The 13,984-nt window shown below is 55.2% G+C and overlaps 7 protein-coding genes across 7 annotated transcripts; 5 read left to right on the top strand and 2 right to left on the bottom strand.

Annotated features, from left to right (window-relative positions):
* Positions 1 to 1,349: 1,349 nt before the first annotated feature.
* On the top strand, positions 1,350 to 3,774 carry PG998_013699 (uncharacterized protein; the record flags this gene model as incomplete). The annotated part of the gene is made up of 2 exons (XM_066880515.1): positions 1,350 to 1,726; positions 1,839 to 3,774. 2 exons carry the CDS (start codon positions 1,350 to 1,352, stop codon positions 3,772 to 3,774), a joined length of 2,313 nt encoding a protein of 770 aa, XP_066724654.1.
* Positions 3,775 to 4,893: 1,119 nt separating this feature from the next.
* On the top strand, positions 4,894 to 5,746 carry PG998_013698 (Isobutyryl-CoA dehydrogenase- mitochondrial; the record flags this gene model as incomplete). The annotated part of the gene is made up of 2 exons (XM_066880514.1): positions 4,894 to 4,906; positions 4,992 to 5,746. 2 exons carry the CDS (start codon positions 4,894 to 4,896, stop codon positions 5,744 to 5,746), a joined length of 768 nt encoding a protein of 255 aa, XP_066724653.1.
* A 219-nt stretch (positions 5,747 to 5,965) lies between these two features.
* Positions 5,966 to 6,487, top strand: PG998_013697 (uncharacterized protein; the record flags this gene model as incomplete). The annotated part of the gene is made up of 1 exon (XM_066880513.1): positions 5,966 to 6,487. One exon carries the CDS (start codon positions 5,966 to 5,968, stop codon positions 6,485 to 6,487), a length of 522 nt encoding a protein of 173 aa, XP_066724652.1.
* A 496-nt stretch (positions 6,488 to 6,983) lies between these two features.
* PG998_013696 (uncharacterized protein) lies at positions 6,984 to 7,753 on the bottom strand (the record flags this gene model as incomplete). The annotated part of the gene is made up of 2 exons (XM_066880512.1): positions 6,984 to 7,292; positions 7,346 to 7,753. 2 exons carry the CDS (start codon positions 7,751 to 7,753, stop codon positions 6,984 to 6,986), a joined length of 717 nt encoding a protein of 238 aa, XP_066724651.1.
* Positions 7,754 to 9,743: 1,990 nt separating this feature from the next.
* On the top strand, positions 9,744 to 11,063 carry PG998_013695 (PCI domain-containing protein; the record flags this gene model as incomplete). The annotated part of the gene is made up of 2 exons (XM_066880511.1): positions 9,744 to 10,973; positions 11,034 to 11,063. 2 exons carry the CDS (start codon positions 9,744 to 9,746, stop codon positions 11,061 to 11,063), a joined length of 1,260 nt encoding a protein of 419 aa, XP_066724650.1.
* A 185-nt stretch (positions 11,064 to 11,248) lies between these two features.
* PG998_013694 (uncharacterized protein) lies at positions 11,249 to 12,153 on the bottom strand (the record flags this gene model as incomplete). Its single annotated transcript, XM_066880510.1, has 3 exons — positions 11,249 to 11,555; positions 11,618 to 11,806; positions 11,888 to 12,153. The coding sequence occupies 3 exons, from the start codon at positions 12,151 to 12,153 to the stop codon at positions 11,249 to 11,251; spliced, it is 762 nt and encodes a 253-aa protein (XP_066724649.1).
* A 1,075-nt stretch (positions 12,154 to 13,228) lies between these two features.
* On the top strand, positions 13,229 to 13,707 carry PG998_013693 (uncharacterized protein; the record flags this gene model as incomplete). The annotated part of the gene is made up of 4 exons (XM_066880509.1): positions 13,229 to 13,368; positions 13,437 to 13,490; positions 13,547 to 13,600; positions 13,653 to 13,707. 4 exons carry the CDS (start codon positions 13,229 to 13,231, stop codon positions 13,705 to 13,707), a joined length of 303 nt encoding a protein of 100 aa, XP_066724648.1.
* Between the last annotated feature and the right edge of the window lie 277 nt (positions 13,708 to 13,984).

Raw genomic sequence — 13,984 nt, 5'->3', positions numbered from 1 at the left:
CTTTCGCGATGCTATGTATCTCGAAGAGCTTCTTTTCTTCCTGTCGGTTGCATCTTGTTTGCTCGGCGGTAGGAGTGCATAAGTAATCTCGTATACCCCTCCCTCCACAAGGCGTTTCTCTAGCAGGCTCTGATAGGCCAATCGGCTGTTACCGATGGAGGGTCTTCCGCTGCTGTCCCCTAACGTTTAGTGTTTGTTCTACAGCGGGCGCAGGTACGATCGGTAGTTCACTTTCTGGCTCATTGGTTGCACAACCACCCACCCGCTTTTGCCCCCTGGCGTCGTTTCGTTTCCTATTTCTTTTTCCCCAAGTCCCCGTGCCAGCTTAGCAGCTCCGTGCTTGGAGGTGCAGAGAGAGAGAGAGAAGACAAGATTGAGGTGGATGGAGAGACCCGAGTCTCGAACTGGAGTCGCCGCATGAATTGCTGTGATGACGAGTTGCCGCGTCCAAGAGATGGCCGGGACTTAGCTCCCCCTGCACTGCGCGGTGTCACCGTCAATCCCCGACGTCAAACGGTCAAACCTCGAGCGTCGTCGTACATGGGAGAGCCGCAGCTTGTGCGACCGACTATATGTATCCTATCCAGCATTACCTAACATGGCATGACATGACCAACCACCAACCTCGACTCTGATCATTGCACTTGCAAGACTTGGTCGTCAACATGCAAATCAATTCCCTGGTGGGAAGTCGAATATTAAAGTCGAACCCCAGTTTCTGGGTCGCCCCTGCTGGCTGCGAGCCGTGGTTGGTCCCCAAGTCCCATGTCGTTGCTCTGGCTATGGGCCGATCTGCAACTGCTAAATAAAGGAGAGGAGAAAAATCACGGTCCATTTCTGAAACAAGCTGCCCACGTCCCTGTTCTTGGTCTGATCTCTTATCCATCCACCTTTATATTCTCCTCTCTTTTCCACAATCTGGGGTCTCTCCCTTTGTTTCTATTGCTTCCTCCTCTTGCTTTTCGTCATCACTCGGGCTTACTTCTCCGTTTTATCCCCTTCCTCTTCTTCTCCTGTCGTCTCTCTCCTTTTCTATCGCTACCCCGACCTCTGGACGGTTTGCCTATGTTGTGTAATTACTTGCCTGGTGATTAATTCTACCGACTATCCTTAACCAACCTCACACCACCTGCTGCTGCGTAGTGACGCCGAAACCTGGGTGACTTACCTGGAGTCGATCGCCTGGCATTCGAATCTTGGCTTGTGGTGATGATATACTTCTTAGACACACTTATATAAGCTCACACGATAGCTCCCTTCGTCGAAGGGTCCCATACCCACCACAACGGCGCATTTGTCTCACAGCTAGCTTTTTTCTGTTTTGCTTTTTTATTTATTGGAGGGGCGCCATGCTCGCATTACCACGCCGTCTTCGATCGAGACCGACTCGATTCCTCGCTTTCGCCTTAGTCGCAATCACCCTCTTCTTGGTCCTGTCACGAGGAACCGTCCGCGAGTACGGCGCATCGAGATGGCCGGCTGAGCTGCGCAAACAGAAGGGTGCCGAGTCGGCAGCACAAGCAGGTGGAGGAGCCCGGCCGCCATGGCAGACGGAAATCGAGTCGACGGCCAAGTTCGAAGCCGTCGAGCCACAAGAACCCATGGGCCCTTCGGACCAGGACGAAGAACCGCCCAAGAGCCTCGAGGACCAAGAGCGCGAAGCACGTGAAGAGGCCGAGAGGACCAAGCGCGCCGAGTTTGAGGCGGAATTTCACGCTTTGGAAAGGTAGGTTCACTAGCCGCATGGCAGCAGCGCATGGCCATTGATTAGAACCTTGCAGCCGTTCTGCTATCCCCGAGTACTTGTTCTAGATGTGGCTTACTGACAACCGGTACAGCAAAGAAGGCGCGTTCGCGATATACGGCAATACCCTGTCCACATTGACGAACAAGACCGCCGAGCGGAAGCCGGCGCATGAGGCGGCTTTGAGTCCTGCGGCACCCGCCCAAGGGATCTCCCAGAAGCCCTACATCTTCAACCCTTATCCCGAATACAACGGGAAAGACTGGATCGCATCGAAGAAGGCCAAATTCATGCAATGCGACGGTCCCGATGGGGCTCTGTTGGACGACGTGAAGGTTTTTAAGGGTACCCCGCGCAACTTCCCCAATGCGAGGTTTGGCAGCTACGACGTGTTGGATATTGACGGGGACGTGTGCTTCGAGAGGGAGACCCGACTGGGCCCTTATGGCCTACTGCAGGACGCCACCCACAAGCGAACGGCGGCCCAGTGGGACGCGATCAACTGGGGCCAGCTGCAGGAAAAGTGTGTCCGAAAGAACAAGGCCCGCTTCCACATGCAAGGCAAGCCCAATTTATACATCGACTCGGCGTATGGGCCCTTGGACGCGCCGACTATGAGCGAGCTGCGGCGTTCGAGGCGACCGAGCATTCTGGAGGACGCGAGGAAGCACAACCACCGACACCGAAGTATTACCGAGGAGGAGGAGGCAGGGGAGGACACCGGAAAACATGATAAACGTCGAGGAAGCACGACCGAGAAGGAGTCGGGAGAAAAGCCCGTCAAGGAGCAGAGGACCGCCCTTCTCATTCGGACGTACACCGGAAAGGTGTATAGCGAGAACGACAAGCATATCCTCCGCTCACTGGTGTCGGAGCTTTCTCTACGTACCGGTGGCCAGTATCAGGTGTTCCTCTTGGTCCAGGTGAAAGACAACGATCTTCCGATCTGGGAGAAGTACGAAGCGTACCGATCCGTCGTTCTCAACAGCGTGCCTTTGGAGTTTGCCGATATGACGATACTTTGGGACGATCAGGTTGTGAGGTCCATGTACCCGAAGCTGGGTCATGACCAGTCCAATGTTGATATCGCCCAATGGCTGTCGGTCCAGAGATTTGCCCAGGAGTACCCAGAATTTGACTACGTCTGGAACTGGGAGCTGGATTCCAGAGTGACTGGCCATCATTACGATTTCCTCGAGAAGTTGTCCAGTTTCGCCAGAAAGCAACCGCGCCGTGGCTTGTGGGAACGAAGCGAGCGGTTTTACATGCCTGAGTTCCATGGCGATTACGACACCGACTTCAGGAAAGAAGTCGAGAGCCATGCTGTCAACGGTTCGGTGTGGGGACCCCCTAGCGTACCCTTCATCAAGCCCGTTGGACCGAAGCCTCCGGTCAAAATCCCCGAGGACGACGACTACGAATGGGGCGTCGGCGAAGAAGCCGATGTGATCACCCTCGCTCCCATCTTCGACCCGGTTGGCAGCGGTTGGATCAACTGGGATTTCGTGTGGGGTTACAGCGATGACACGCACCCGTCGGTCGACGTGCCGCGGAGAGTGACCATCATCACGCAGTCCCGTGTCTCGAAGCGCCTGCTCGACATTATGCATGTGGAGAACCAACGCGGCAACCACGTCTTCTCCGAGATGTCGCCCCAGACGGTCGCACTGCTCCACGGATTCAAGGCGGTCTATGCTCCCATGCCTGTCTTCTTTGACCGGGCGTGGCCTATCAAATCCCTTGCCAGATGGTTCAACGGAGGTCCGAACGGCGACAGCGGTGGCTTCGCAAGCGCCCAGGCGTGGGGCCACGAGGGCCGGTACAGCGGAAGCACGTGGTACTACCGGGCCAACCCGCCGCAGCGCCTCTACCTCAACTGGATGGGCTGGGAAGACACGGGCATCGGAGGGCCTGAGTGGGAAAAGACCCATGGGCGCCCCTGCTTGCCGGCAATGATAATGCATCCCATCAAGGATGTCGAAGAGACGGAGCCGGGCTACGCGACTGAATCATGGCTCCCTTATGATTGAGAGACCCGAAAGAGGCAGAAATTCGGTTTTGCGGGATCATCTCACAGTGGCTGGAGACTTCGCATGTAAGTGACGCCGACGAGATGGCGAGACGTTCACTTCAGGGCGACATTATCTCGCGGGTAGCCCTGCGAGCGAGCCACGGGGAAGTGAAAAAGAGGAGAAGGTTGGATACTATTTTATTTATTTTGGATATGGAGGGATACATCCACTTGTTAAGATTACGGGGGTCTATCTATACCTACTTGACTGTAAGGCGTTGTGGGCGTTTTTGTCGGGCAGCCGAGTTCAACAGAAGCTCGCCCCGAAACATGATCAGCCTGGGAACTGGACTTTACCTGGCCAAGGGACGAAGGAATGGGTCGCTTCGTAACGTAATTTATGAAGACTCTGTATACAGACATATTATCTCTCTGCCACCTGTCAGCCCGGATCTGCAAGCTTCGTCTAAGTTATTATTACACACATGGCTCCGTATAGGGCAGCCAATCAAACCGCATCTTGGCGGCGCCGCAGCCCCCTGGCGCCCCCGGCTGCCCAGCCTAAAAACGGGCGATGCATGTATTTTGGGGGCTGGCTGGCGACAGACACACCAATCAGATGGCGCCAACGAGAAGTTATTCCTAGCTTGGACTTGGAGAGCTGAACTTATTCAGGGGAGCCAGATGAGCGGCGCCGCGTTTTGTCTCAAGCCTGTAGCCCCGACAGCATGGAGGATTTCTTTGCTGACACTTTGCCGTCTTCCTGTGCTGACGTCTAGGTCTTTTCTCTGCTGGCACAGGCTATGACAAGATGAGACGGGACAGGCGAGACAAGCTGACAAGCCTGCTTCCTTCCCCCTCCCCGGCCGTTGGCTGTGCGTGGACCATGTGCCATGGTCGGCCATACAACATCTCGTCCTGCTGGTAGGGCAGGCAGGGGTGGCGGTATTAGCCGTTGTTCTGTAATCTGGAGGAAGTAGATGTGCTCGACTTTTCTTTCCCTCCCCTTCTTCTGCTTCCTAATGTTCGCGAGAGGGAAGCGACCATTTATGCCACTCTCACCGTTGGTGCGAACTGCCCCTTCCCACGTTGGTTTGGACAATCTACTATACGTTGTTTAGAATCGAGACCACACAGCATGTATAATCTCGGTAAGTGATTGACGAACACGCCGTATAAACGTGTGTGAGTAAGAGAGGAACACTCTGAACTGACTCAAGCCCTTTTTGCCACTAGACATCAGCTCATTACTATGGCCCCGTGGGGAAGGGTCGTCGTCGTCGTCGTCGTCGTCGTCGTCGCCCTGCCCCAGCGGCAACAACACCATGGTCACCGACACCAAGGGCCTACAGTATAACCTGCTCTGCGGCGCCAGCATCATCGGTTCCGACATTGGCTCGTCCCCCGTGGCCGCCGACAGCCTGGGGGACTGCATGGACAAGTGCACGTCGACGCAGGGGCTGTGCGCGGGTGCGACGTTCAACGGGACGCACTGCTACCGCAAGAAGTTCGTGGGCCAGTCGGCCACCAAGTACGGCTTCAACACCATCGACAACAGCGCCGTTGCCGTCGTCCCGCCCGCGTCGGCCGCCGACTGCGCCAGCCTGGGCTCCTGCTACCAGACCCGCGAGTCGGTCGCCGCCGACGGCAAGCAGCACGGCTTCCAGGTCTTCTGCGACAACGACTACAAGCGCGACGACCTCGCCAAGGTCTTCGCGTCGTCCATGAGCCAGTGCATCGACGCCTGCACCGCCGCTGCGCCGCAGGGCTGCGTCGGCGTCGCGTACCAGAGCGGCAGCCGCTTCAACGGCGTGCTCAACTGCTACCTCAAGAACGGCACCGACACCAACAACCTGGTCAGCGGCAAGGACTACGGCACGAGCGCGGCCTTCATGCTGTCCCCGTCGACGAACAACGGCCTGTGTCTCGGCTCGTCATCATCTTCCTCTTCGTCGTCGTCTTCGTCTTCCGGGGAGCAGTGGCAGAAATAGGAGGAGGGGGAGGACCATCGCAGCCCACGAAGACACCCCCTGGCTGGGTCGTCCACGACCACCCCAACGCCGCCGCCATCCTCTTCAACCCCCGCCTCCTCGGGCACGGCGACGGGTGCCATTGCCGGGGCAGCTGTAGGCGGTGTCGCGGGCCTCGCCGCCTTGTGTTTAGTGATCTTCATGTTGATGAGGCGACGGAAAAGCAAGGCCACGCAAATAATGGAAGACGACAACAATAACCACTACCGCGGCGGAAACGGAGGCGATGCGTCGCAATACCCGAACTACCCCCGCCGATGTCATCGTCCGCATCCGCCAAGTATCTGCCGCCCGCGCCCGAAAGTGTCGCCGGCCACACCAACCAGCACGATGGGTACGCCGTCTCGACGCCATCCACCGTGGCAGCATATCAACAATATCCGCCACAACAACAACAACAACAACAACATCAAGGATACTACGCGCCACAACAGCAGCAACAACAAAAGAACCGCAGAAGTTCCCGCAAGAAGCGATTTACGAAGTGGATGCCGCGCCGCGCGCCGTCGAGGTCGAGGCGCCGATGGGGCCCCTGCGCCGGCCGACCGAGATGGCGGACCAGAGTTTGTGGTCGAATCACGAGCCGAAGACATTGACGACGAAGTTCAAATAGAGATGGGAGGTAGCTTGAGAGGGGGAGGGACCAGTTCCCCTCTGCCCTCTTGGCGAATTATGGAGAATAATGCCATTCATTGTATATAGTAAATTACCCAGCTGGAATGACGGCACATCAGATAGAATGCTGGATCCTAGTATATAGTAATGGAAGCGATTTTGCGAGGGTATAGATCTTGTCTTGCGTCACAGTGAATCAACCCTAATCCTTATGCAAAATGATAATGGGATGATGCCCCGAGGGCTTCACACCTGTCTGGTGCCCGTATATTTCACAAGAGTCACAATATGGAGCAGAATAGAGAAGGAGCTATAGCCCCAGGCGAAGATGAGCATCAAAATCTTTTGTATGTACACAGCCCCTCAGACGAGGACGACGTAGACAGCGTCACTATATACTATCGTGTACCTCGTTATACCAAACCAAAGAAAAATCACCATCCCAGCCAATCCATCCTATTGTAACCTTTCACTTCCCATAACTCAGAAGATACAGCCAAGTAAGTCCAGCCAGCCTGTATCCTTCTCACGTGCCCTCCCTCTAGGTATCGATGATATCATGGGGGGAAGTTGCAACAATGGCTCATGCCTGGAAGGCCTTGCCCTTTGTACCCTTGGCAGCAGCATTGCCGGCCGCGGCAGAGGTGACGGGAACGGGAGTAGTAGTCGTGTTGCCGTCGACGATCTGCATGGCGATGACGCCGCCAAAGGGGCCGGCGCGGTTCGAGTTGGCAATCTTGACCAGGCAGACATTCTGCATGTTGCCCATGGTTCCCTGACACGTAGTGCCGGCGGGGATGTCGAAGGCCATGGGGTAGTCCTGGTTAACGTTGGATGCGCGGCGCATGATGACGTCCATGGAGCGGGTGAAGAGCTGCCCGACGCTGCGGACCTTGGGGGCCGGATGTTTCCGCCCTTGCCGGGAACCTGCGTCGAGGCCTGGACGACTTGGCCCTGGCTGAAGGCGCCGGTGCCGGTGGGGTCGATGACGGCCTGGAGGGGGCCGGCGCCGTCGGTGGTGACGATGTGGAAAGTACCGGTCAGCTTGCCGCCGTTGGCCGAGACCTGGGGCAGGGTGTCGCCAGACTGGGCCATGGCCTGCTTCATGCCGGCGACGGTGTTCTTGCCGCCCTGAGTGGTCTTGCCGAGACCATCGGTCTGGATGTTGGTCCTGCCGAAGACCGTGGTATCGACCTCAGTAACGGCGTTGCGACCGGGGCCGGGGACGACGCCGCCCATAATGCCGAGGCCGGTACCGTTGCCACCAGCATCACCCTGGACGACAGCGACCTTACCGTGGGCGGCAACGAGAGGCGTAGCAGCCAAAGCGAAGATGAAAGTCTTGCCGTACATGTTGGCGGTGGTAGAGAGAAGGTATTAAGAGAATAGGCAAAGAAAAGTGTAAATACGAATCTATCGTATCGAAGAAAGAAAGAAAGTATTAGATCGAAGCGAACACGAGTCAATCGTGATCCAAAGATGCAAAAGAAGAAGTAAAGAGAAGCTGGTAAGACTGCTTGTAAAAGATGCTGATGCTGACAAAAGAGAAGATAAACTGCTTGGGGATCTCTGCCGACTTATATGCGTCTTCGAGCCGTCGTCGCCTTCGGTGATATCTTGCCTTCTCGCAGGCTCGCTGACATAGCACACTAGTAAACAATGTCGCCACGCAGAAGCTTAACGAGGGTGTCGTCGCCCACGGAGGATGAGACGGAACTGTTCCATGCGATTCAAGCGTAACAGACATCGGCAGCCTATGAAGGTATCTCCAGTCGTTTGTAGAGGTGAAATCAACCTGAACCCAGAAGAACCCGTGACTTGGCAGAGTACCTTTGGATGTGCTCGGTGGTATGTATAGGACCAATCAACCAGCTGAAGCTCAAACATGTTTGTTTCGTGCCTGCTCTGTTTAGGGCCCAAGTACGGACTGACAGACCAACGAGGTGGGCTCCTGGGGATAGGGGGGTCTTCAGACATAGGATTAGTTCGCCCGGTATCGTGATAACCTTGAACTTGGCTGTATATACCTTGAAAACCCACATGAGGCTATTGCAAGTATAGTCGCGGATGGACCCGCGGTTTTGGTATGACAATGGTTAGAGAAGAAGCTTTGGGAAGCTTGTCGATTCCACTTCTGGATTGCCTCTCTTGGCTACCAACCCGAAAAGGAGGCGATCTTTCACCTTGGAGACAGTATTGATAGTAGATGCTGTAACACCCACAGAATGAAAGGGCACCGGAATGTGATGCCCAGAAGACCCGGCAACACCACCTAATCTCGCTCGGTTTGGTTTCCGGCGAGTAGCCATAGGATAAACGCGTATTTCACGGTGGACGGGGAATGGCAGCAATATTCGGCCAGATCAGATGCGTCAGGGCAGTCTGCATCTCTGGTACCACAAGTTGAGTGGGAAATGACGAGGGGGTGTCTAACGCCTTACTACATGTTGATATGAGTTTGCTAGATGCGGTAAAATGGATATTGGACGACGTGAAGTGAATCAGTTCGGGTCGAATCGATTTGCCTGTTAGCGACACCATTTGCGAGGCAGAATAAGGTTTTGCCTGAGCGAGTCCATTCTGCCGACGACGGCAACAACCGCGCATAGTGACAAGCCATGGGATTCGCTGATCAAAATCCCTAGCCAGCAAGTCTTGGCCCCGTCCGTACCTGGATCGGGGCGACGATGCGAATGTGTTTCATGCTGAACTGTCGAGATGTTCACCCATGGAGAGGTCATAGACCCATGGCGGTTTCAGCGAAAACGAATGCGCCGCGGGCCTTTTCGAGCACAGGCAAGTCGAGACGATCCGAAACCCGTTTTGATAGACAGCAACAAATCATCGTAAGTCATCGGAGGCTTCAAAGTGGGAACATGTCAGCAAGTTAGCAATCAATGCAAGAGGGACGTGTTGTCGTCTCAGCGTCATTGACCGATATGTTTTCCAGCCTGGGGAAGCGATAGTCTCGGTGTCCTGAGCGGCGATTGAGTTGAAATCGGAACAGCGCTGACGATTGGGTTCAAGAAGTGGTGGTTGTCGTTACTTTGGAAGCGACAAGCGACAAGCGACCCCACTATGCCGAAGCTGCGCAAAAAGTCCACTGTAGCTTGCCGCCAGCACCTACCCACTACCCCGCCAACGGCCACAGCCACATCATTGCAACTCTCCAGGCTGCAGCTACAGGCCATCGATAGACCCGTAAGGCAGAAGCTATCTTTGTATCGCCTTCGGAAGACAGCAAGGCTCAGATATTGTCGGAAGCGCACAACGTCTTTCGATTGGGTTGCAGCACAATTCCCGATACCCGACATAGAGAAAAGGAGCCTTTGCTACTGTCAATATGGCTTGTGGTAAGGTCACCGAGGCCATTTCGCAGGCCGGCGCCTTGCCCGACAGCCAACAGCCCGCCGCTTTCGAACAGCTGCTCAACAACCTGAAATCCATCTCCTCGCCCGAGACCATCTCCGACGACTTCAAGGCCGTCCTGCAAGCCGTATTCGGTGGTTCCATCGGCATCGTCACCGTGCGCGCCATCGTTTCCCAGTTCGTCGCCACCCTCAAGAGCTTCGAGAGCGCCGACCTCTGGATCGAGGTCGGCCAGCACACCCTTGGCTTGCTCGCCGCCCAGCAGTCCACCTATCTCGACCAGGCCGCCGAGATATGCGAGCTCATCGCCGACGGCCACGAGCAGAACGAAGACTTTGCCGAGGCCGCCAAGGTTCTTGCCGAGATCCCCCTCGACAGCTCCCAGCGGAAAGTCACCAACGAGGAGCGCGTCAAGATCTGGGTCCGCATTGTTCGCGACTACCTCGAGATTGATGATACTACCACCGCCGAGACCTACCTGAACAAGCTCAAGAACGTTATCTACCAAGTCAGCGACCCCGCCCTCAATCTGCACTTCAAGCTGTCACAGGCACGCATCCAGGATGCCAAACGGGCCTTCCTATCCGCCAGTCAGGCCTACCATGAAATCAGCTTCTCCCCGGCCATCTCCGAGGACGAACGGACACATACACTCGGCATGGCGGTCAAATGTGCCATCTTGGCACCGGCCGGCCCTCTTCGGAGCAGAGCACTCGGAAGGCTGATCAAGGACGAGCGATCTGCCAGTCTGGAGGAGTTTGGCATCCTCGAGAAGATCTTCTTCGATCGGTTACTGGTCCCGGCCGAGGTCGACAAGTTCGCCAAAGAGCTGGCACCGCACCAGCTTGCTACTACATCGGACGGATCCACCGTTCTGGCAAAGGCCGTCGTTGAGCACAACCTTCTGGGTGCCTCCCGCTTATACAGCAACATCGGCTTCGAAGCCCTCGGCGTATTACTGGGCCTTGACGCCGAGAAGGCCGAGGACACCACGGCCCGGATGATTGAGCAGGGACGACTCGTGGGAAGAATCGACCAGATCGACCAGATCATCTGGTTCGAGGGTGGCGAGGCCTCGGGAGAGAAGGGCAGTGGCAGAGCCGAAATGACCGTCGGCAAGGAGATGCGCAGATGGGACGCCAACGTCCAGGCCGTTGCGGAAGAGGTTGAGAACATCACAAATGCTTTGCAGCGAGAATTCCCCGTAAGTTCATGCCTAGCATTCATTTACTCTCCTTGAACCAGCTAACTAACCCCTTTCTAGGACTTTGTTGCCGCAAACCTTGTGGTATAATACTAGCGAGGCGATGAGATAATGATCATGAGAACCGGATAAGAAGGCGTTACAGGCGTATGAATAGGCGGCCCCAGAATATTATCCCCAAAAGAGCCCCAAGATAAACTCCGTTACTCCGTGGATGAAGCAATCCGCCAAGACACAAATAGACTATGCTTCTATGCAATAGAAACAAACTTGGTTTAATCTAAATCGGCCTTCCGTACCACGATGTAGCCCTGGCTGAGTAACTTGGGATCCCCTATTTCTTCTTCGAAGATCATGTCCTCAATCATTCGGCGTTTCCGCGCGTCTGTCACAACACTGCTGATCTCGGTGTTCTGTGCCTCCTCGAGCTGGATAATCTTGATTAAGGCCTCGGCGATTTTCTGGCCCATGAGATCGTAGCCAGCCGGGCTCAAGTGAAGACCGTCGAATTTCCATATGCTATCTCTCTCATCCGGATCCATTGCGTGGTAGGGTAGGGCCTCGAAGAGGTCAAACGTGTAGCTGTTCGGTGGTCAGAAGAGGGCTGTCACCTGACTTTGCTGAACATATGGCACGCGACTTACAAGTTTCGCTGTTTATGTGCCTTGATGGCTCTGTTCACCGAGGCCCGTCTGTCGCCGATGGAGAAGCCCCGGTGCTCACAATCCGGGATGGTCAGGGCAAGCACCTTGCCTCCTTTCGCTAAGGGTATATCCCAGCATTTCTGCAGGGCATCCAAGACGGTTCTTCCCGGAACACCCCAGGCCAGATCACTAATACACGGCCGATTTGTTAGACTCCCGTATTGACACGCATGCCTAGGTAGGACTAGGCAAAAGGGGGCAGGTACTTACTTGGTTCCACCGAGCACTATGGTCCAGTCGTACTCGTCTTCGGACCACCGCAACTGCATGCGGCGCAGGAAAGTTCCGTCGGCGACCTGATCACCCGGGCGGCCGTCGACATCGGTCTCGACGGCCAGCCGCGGATCCGCCGCCTCGAGCACGTCCTTCAGCTTGTGCTCGTACGGGTGGTTGTCCGGGTACCCGGCCGTCAGCGAATCGCCCAGACACAGGATCCGGAGCGGCGTTTTCTTGGGCGGCTTCTTCTGGGTGGCCATCGTTGTTCGGGGGCTCAGGGCTTGTGTTTTGCGTATTTGCGGCCGTCTGTCCTGGGGTGGTACTTGGGGGGTTGAAGCAGCAACAGCCGGGTCAGTAAATGAATTCAGGGCGAGGCTGGGTGGATCATGAATAGCGAGACAGAGCAACAGCTGCACAGAGGGGAGTCATCTACGAGCTCGATGCAAGGGCATGTATCTCGGAGTTTGTAGAATTCAAGGTCCTCTATGCAGTATGAGGGAGTGACTTGCCCGATGAGCAAGGCTGATGATGCTAGAGTGCACCTCGTGGGTTGCGTCAGTTGAGCCAGCCCCACCATATGACTGACTGACTACTACATGGCTAGATGGCAAGTGGAGGGGCAGGCAGCAGGCGCGATAAGGGGGATGGCGGGGCTGCGGGGGGACATGGAACGCCAATGGACTGGACGGACCTGCAGGGAATTGCTTCCAATCTGGATCTTCTGGAGAGTAATAGCAGAGGGCCTCTGCTCGTCCGAAAAGACAGCCTTTGCGATGATGCCAGGACGAAACAATAGTCAGAGCGACGTGCGCATCCTGGACATCACCCGATGCTGGTCCCTGGGTCTGTTTCAACTCGGGTCGCCATGCTCAACCTCTCGAGTTTGCTAGCAAATCTCACATTATGAAGCCTCCCAAACTTTGCGACGAACCATGCTGCTTGATACTCCGATCGGCCAGACCCATTCGGATCTCGCATATGCTTTGCGCCCCCGGCTCGGGTTTCTCTTTCGTATCAAACGCATCGCCACCTGAACTTACCAATGGTCGGCAAAACATAGACATACCGGGAGCCCGATCCTGGCGATTACGTAGACCTCAGGCGTCCTGGCGCGTCTCGACTCCAAGGTGTTATGTTCAAGAATGAGAGGTCTCTATTTATTGGGCTCGACTCTCCCCCTTTAGCTACTTGAGTTTCTTCTTCAAATCCATTCATTCATCTAACTTAACATCTTGTGCTGGTCACACCGTGCTTATTCCCTTCTTTATAAGCTCTGCCTGCCTTTGCTTTCATATACTGTATCTTTTCGTTACTTGGTAACCCCATACCGCCAAAATGCGTGCCACACTCTTTGTCGCTTCCCTCATCGCTGCTGTGGCTGCCCTCCCGGCTATGCCGGCCGCCGGCAACTCTGCTCTAACCACCCGAGAGTTTGCCAACGACGATTTTGAGATCGCCGATGAGCCTGATTTCGTGTATGTTCCAATCTCCTTGTTCAACCCTTTCCGTTGATTATATATGATGCTAACTCGATGCCATGTAGTAAGCGTGACTTTGCCGAAGATGACTTTGAGATAACCGCCGAGCCAGATAAGAAGTAAGTAATCAAGCAGAGCTTGTTCGCTTGATGAATTGCGACTGATACTTTGACAGGAAACGTGCCTTCGCTGAGGATGACTTCGAGATCCCTGCCGAGCCAGACAAGAAGTGAGTAGCGTAACGGACCTTGCATAGCTGCAGCATTGTAACATTCTTACAGGAAGCGGGCTTTCGCCGAGGACGACTTCGAGATCAAGAGCGAGCCTGATGAGTAGAGCGGCAACTAAGGCACATGTAATACTGGCCTGGCCAACGAAAAGTTGCTCGTATTCAAGAATGAAGTTATACCAAACCTGTATGTAGATAACTCGACTGTACATAATGAGTACGACAATTTCGCAGTATGATTTGGTGTCTAAGTGATCGGCACAGAAACCAGACTCATTCATGTTTGCAGTGGGACATGAACGACATCGCATCCGATGCCGAGACCGAATCGATGTGTTTGGCGTACATGTGTTCCTAGTGAGACGTGGCTAAGCTTCTACTTAC

Source organism: Apiospora kogelbergensis (genome assembly GCF_038363985.1).
Source record: "Apiospora kogelbergensis strain CBS 113332 chromosome Unknown utg000009l_segment0_segment0, whole genome shotgun sequence".
Lineage (NCBI taxonomy): Eukaryota > Fungi > Ascomycota > Sordariomycetes > Amphisphaeriales > Apiosporaceae > Apiospora > Apiospora kogelbergensis.
Note: the sequence above shows the minus strand (reverse complement) of the source record. Positions and strands in the feature narration are given on the sequence as shown.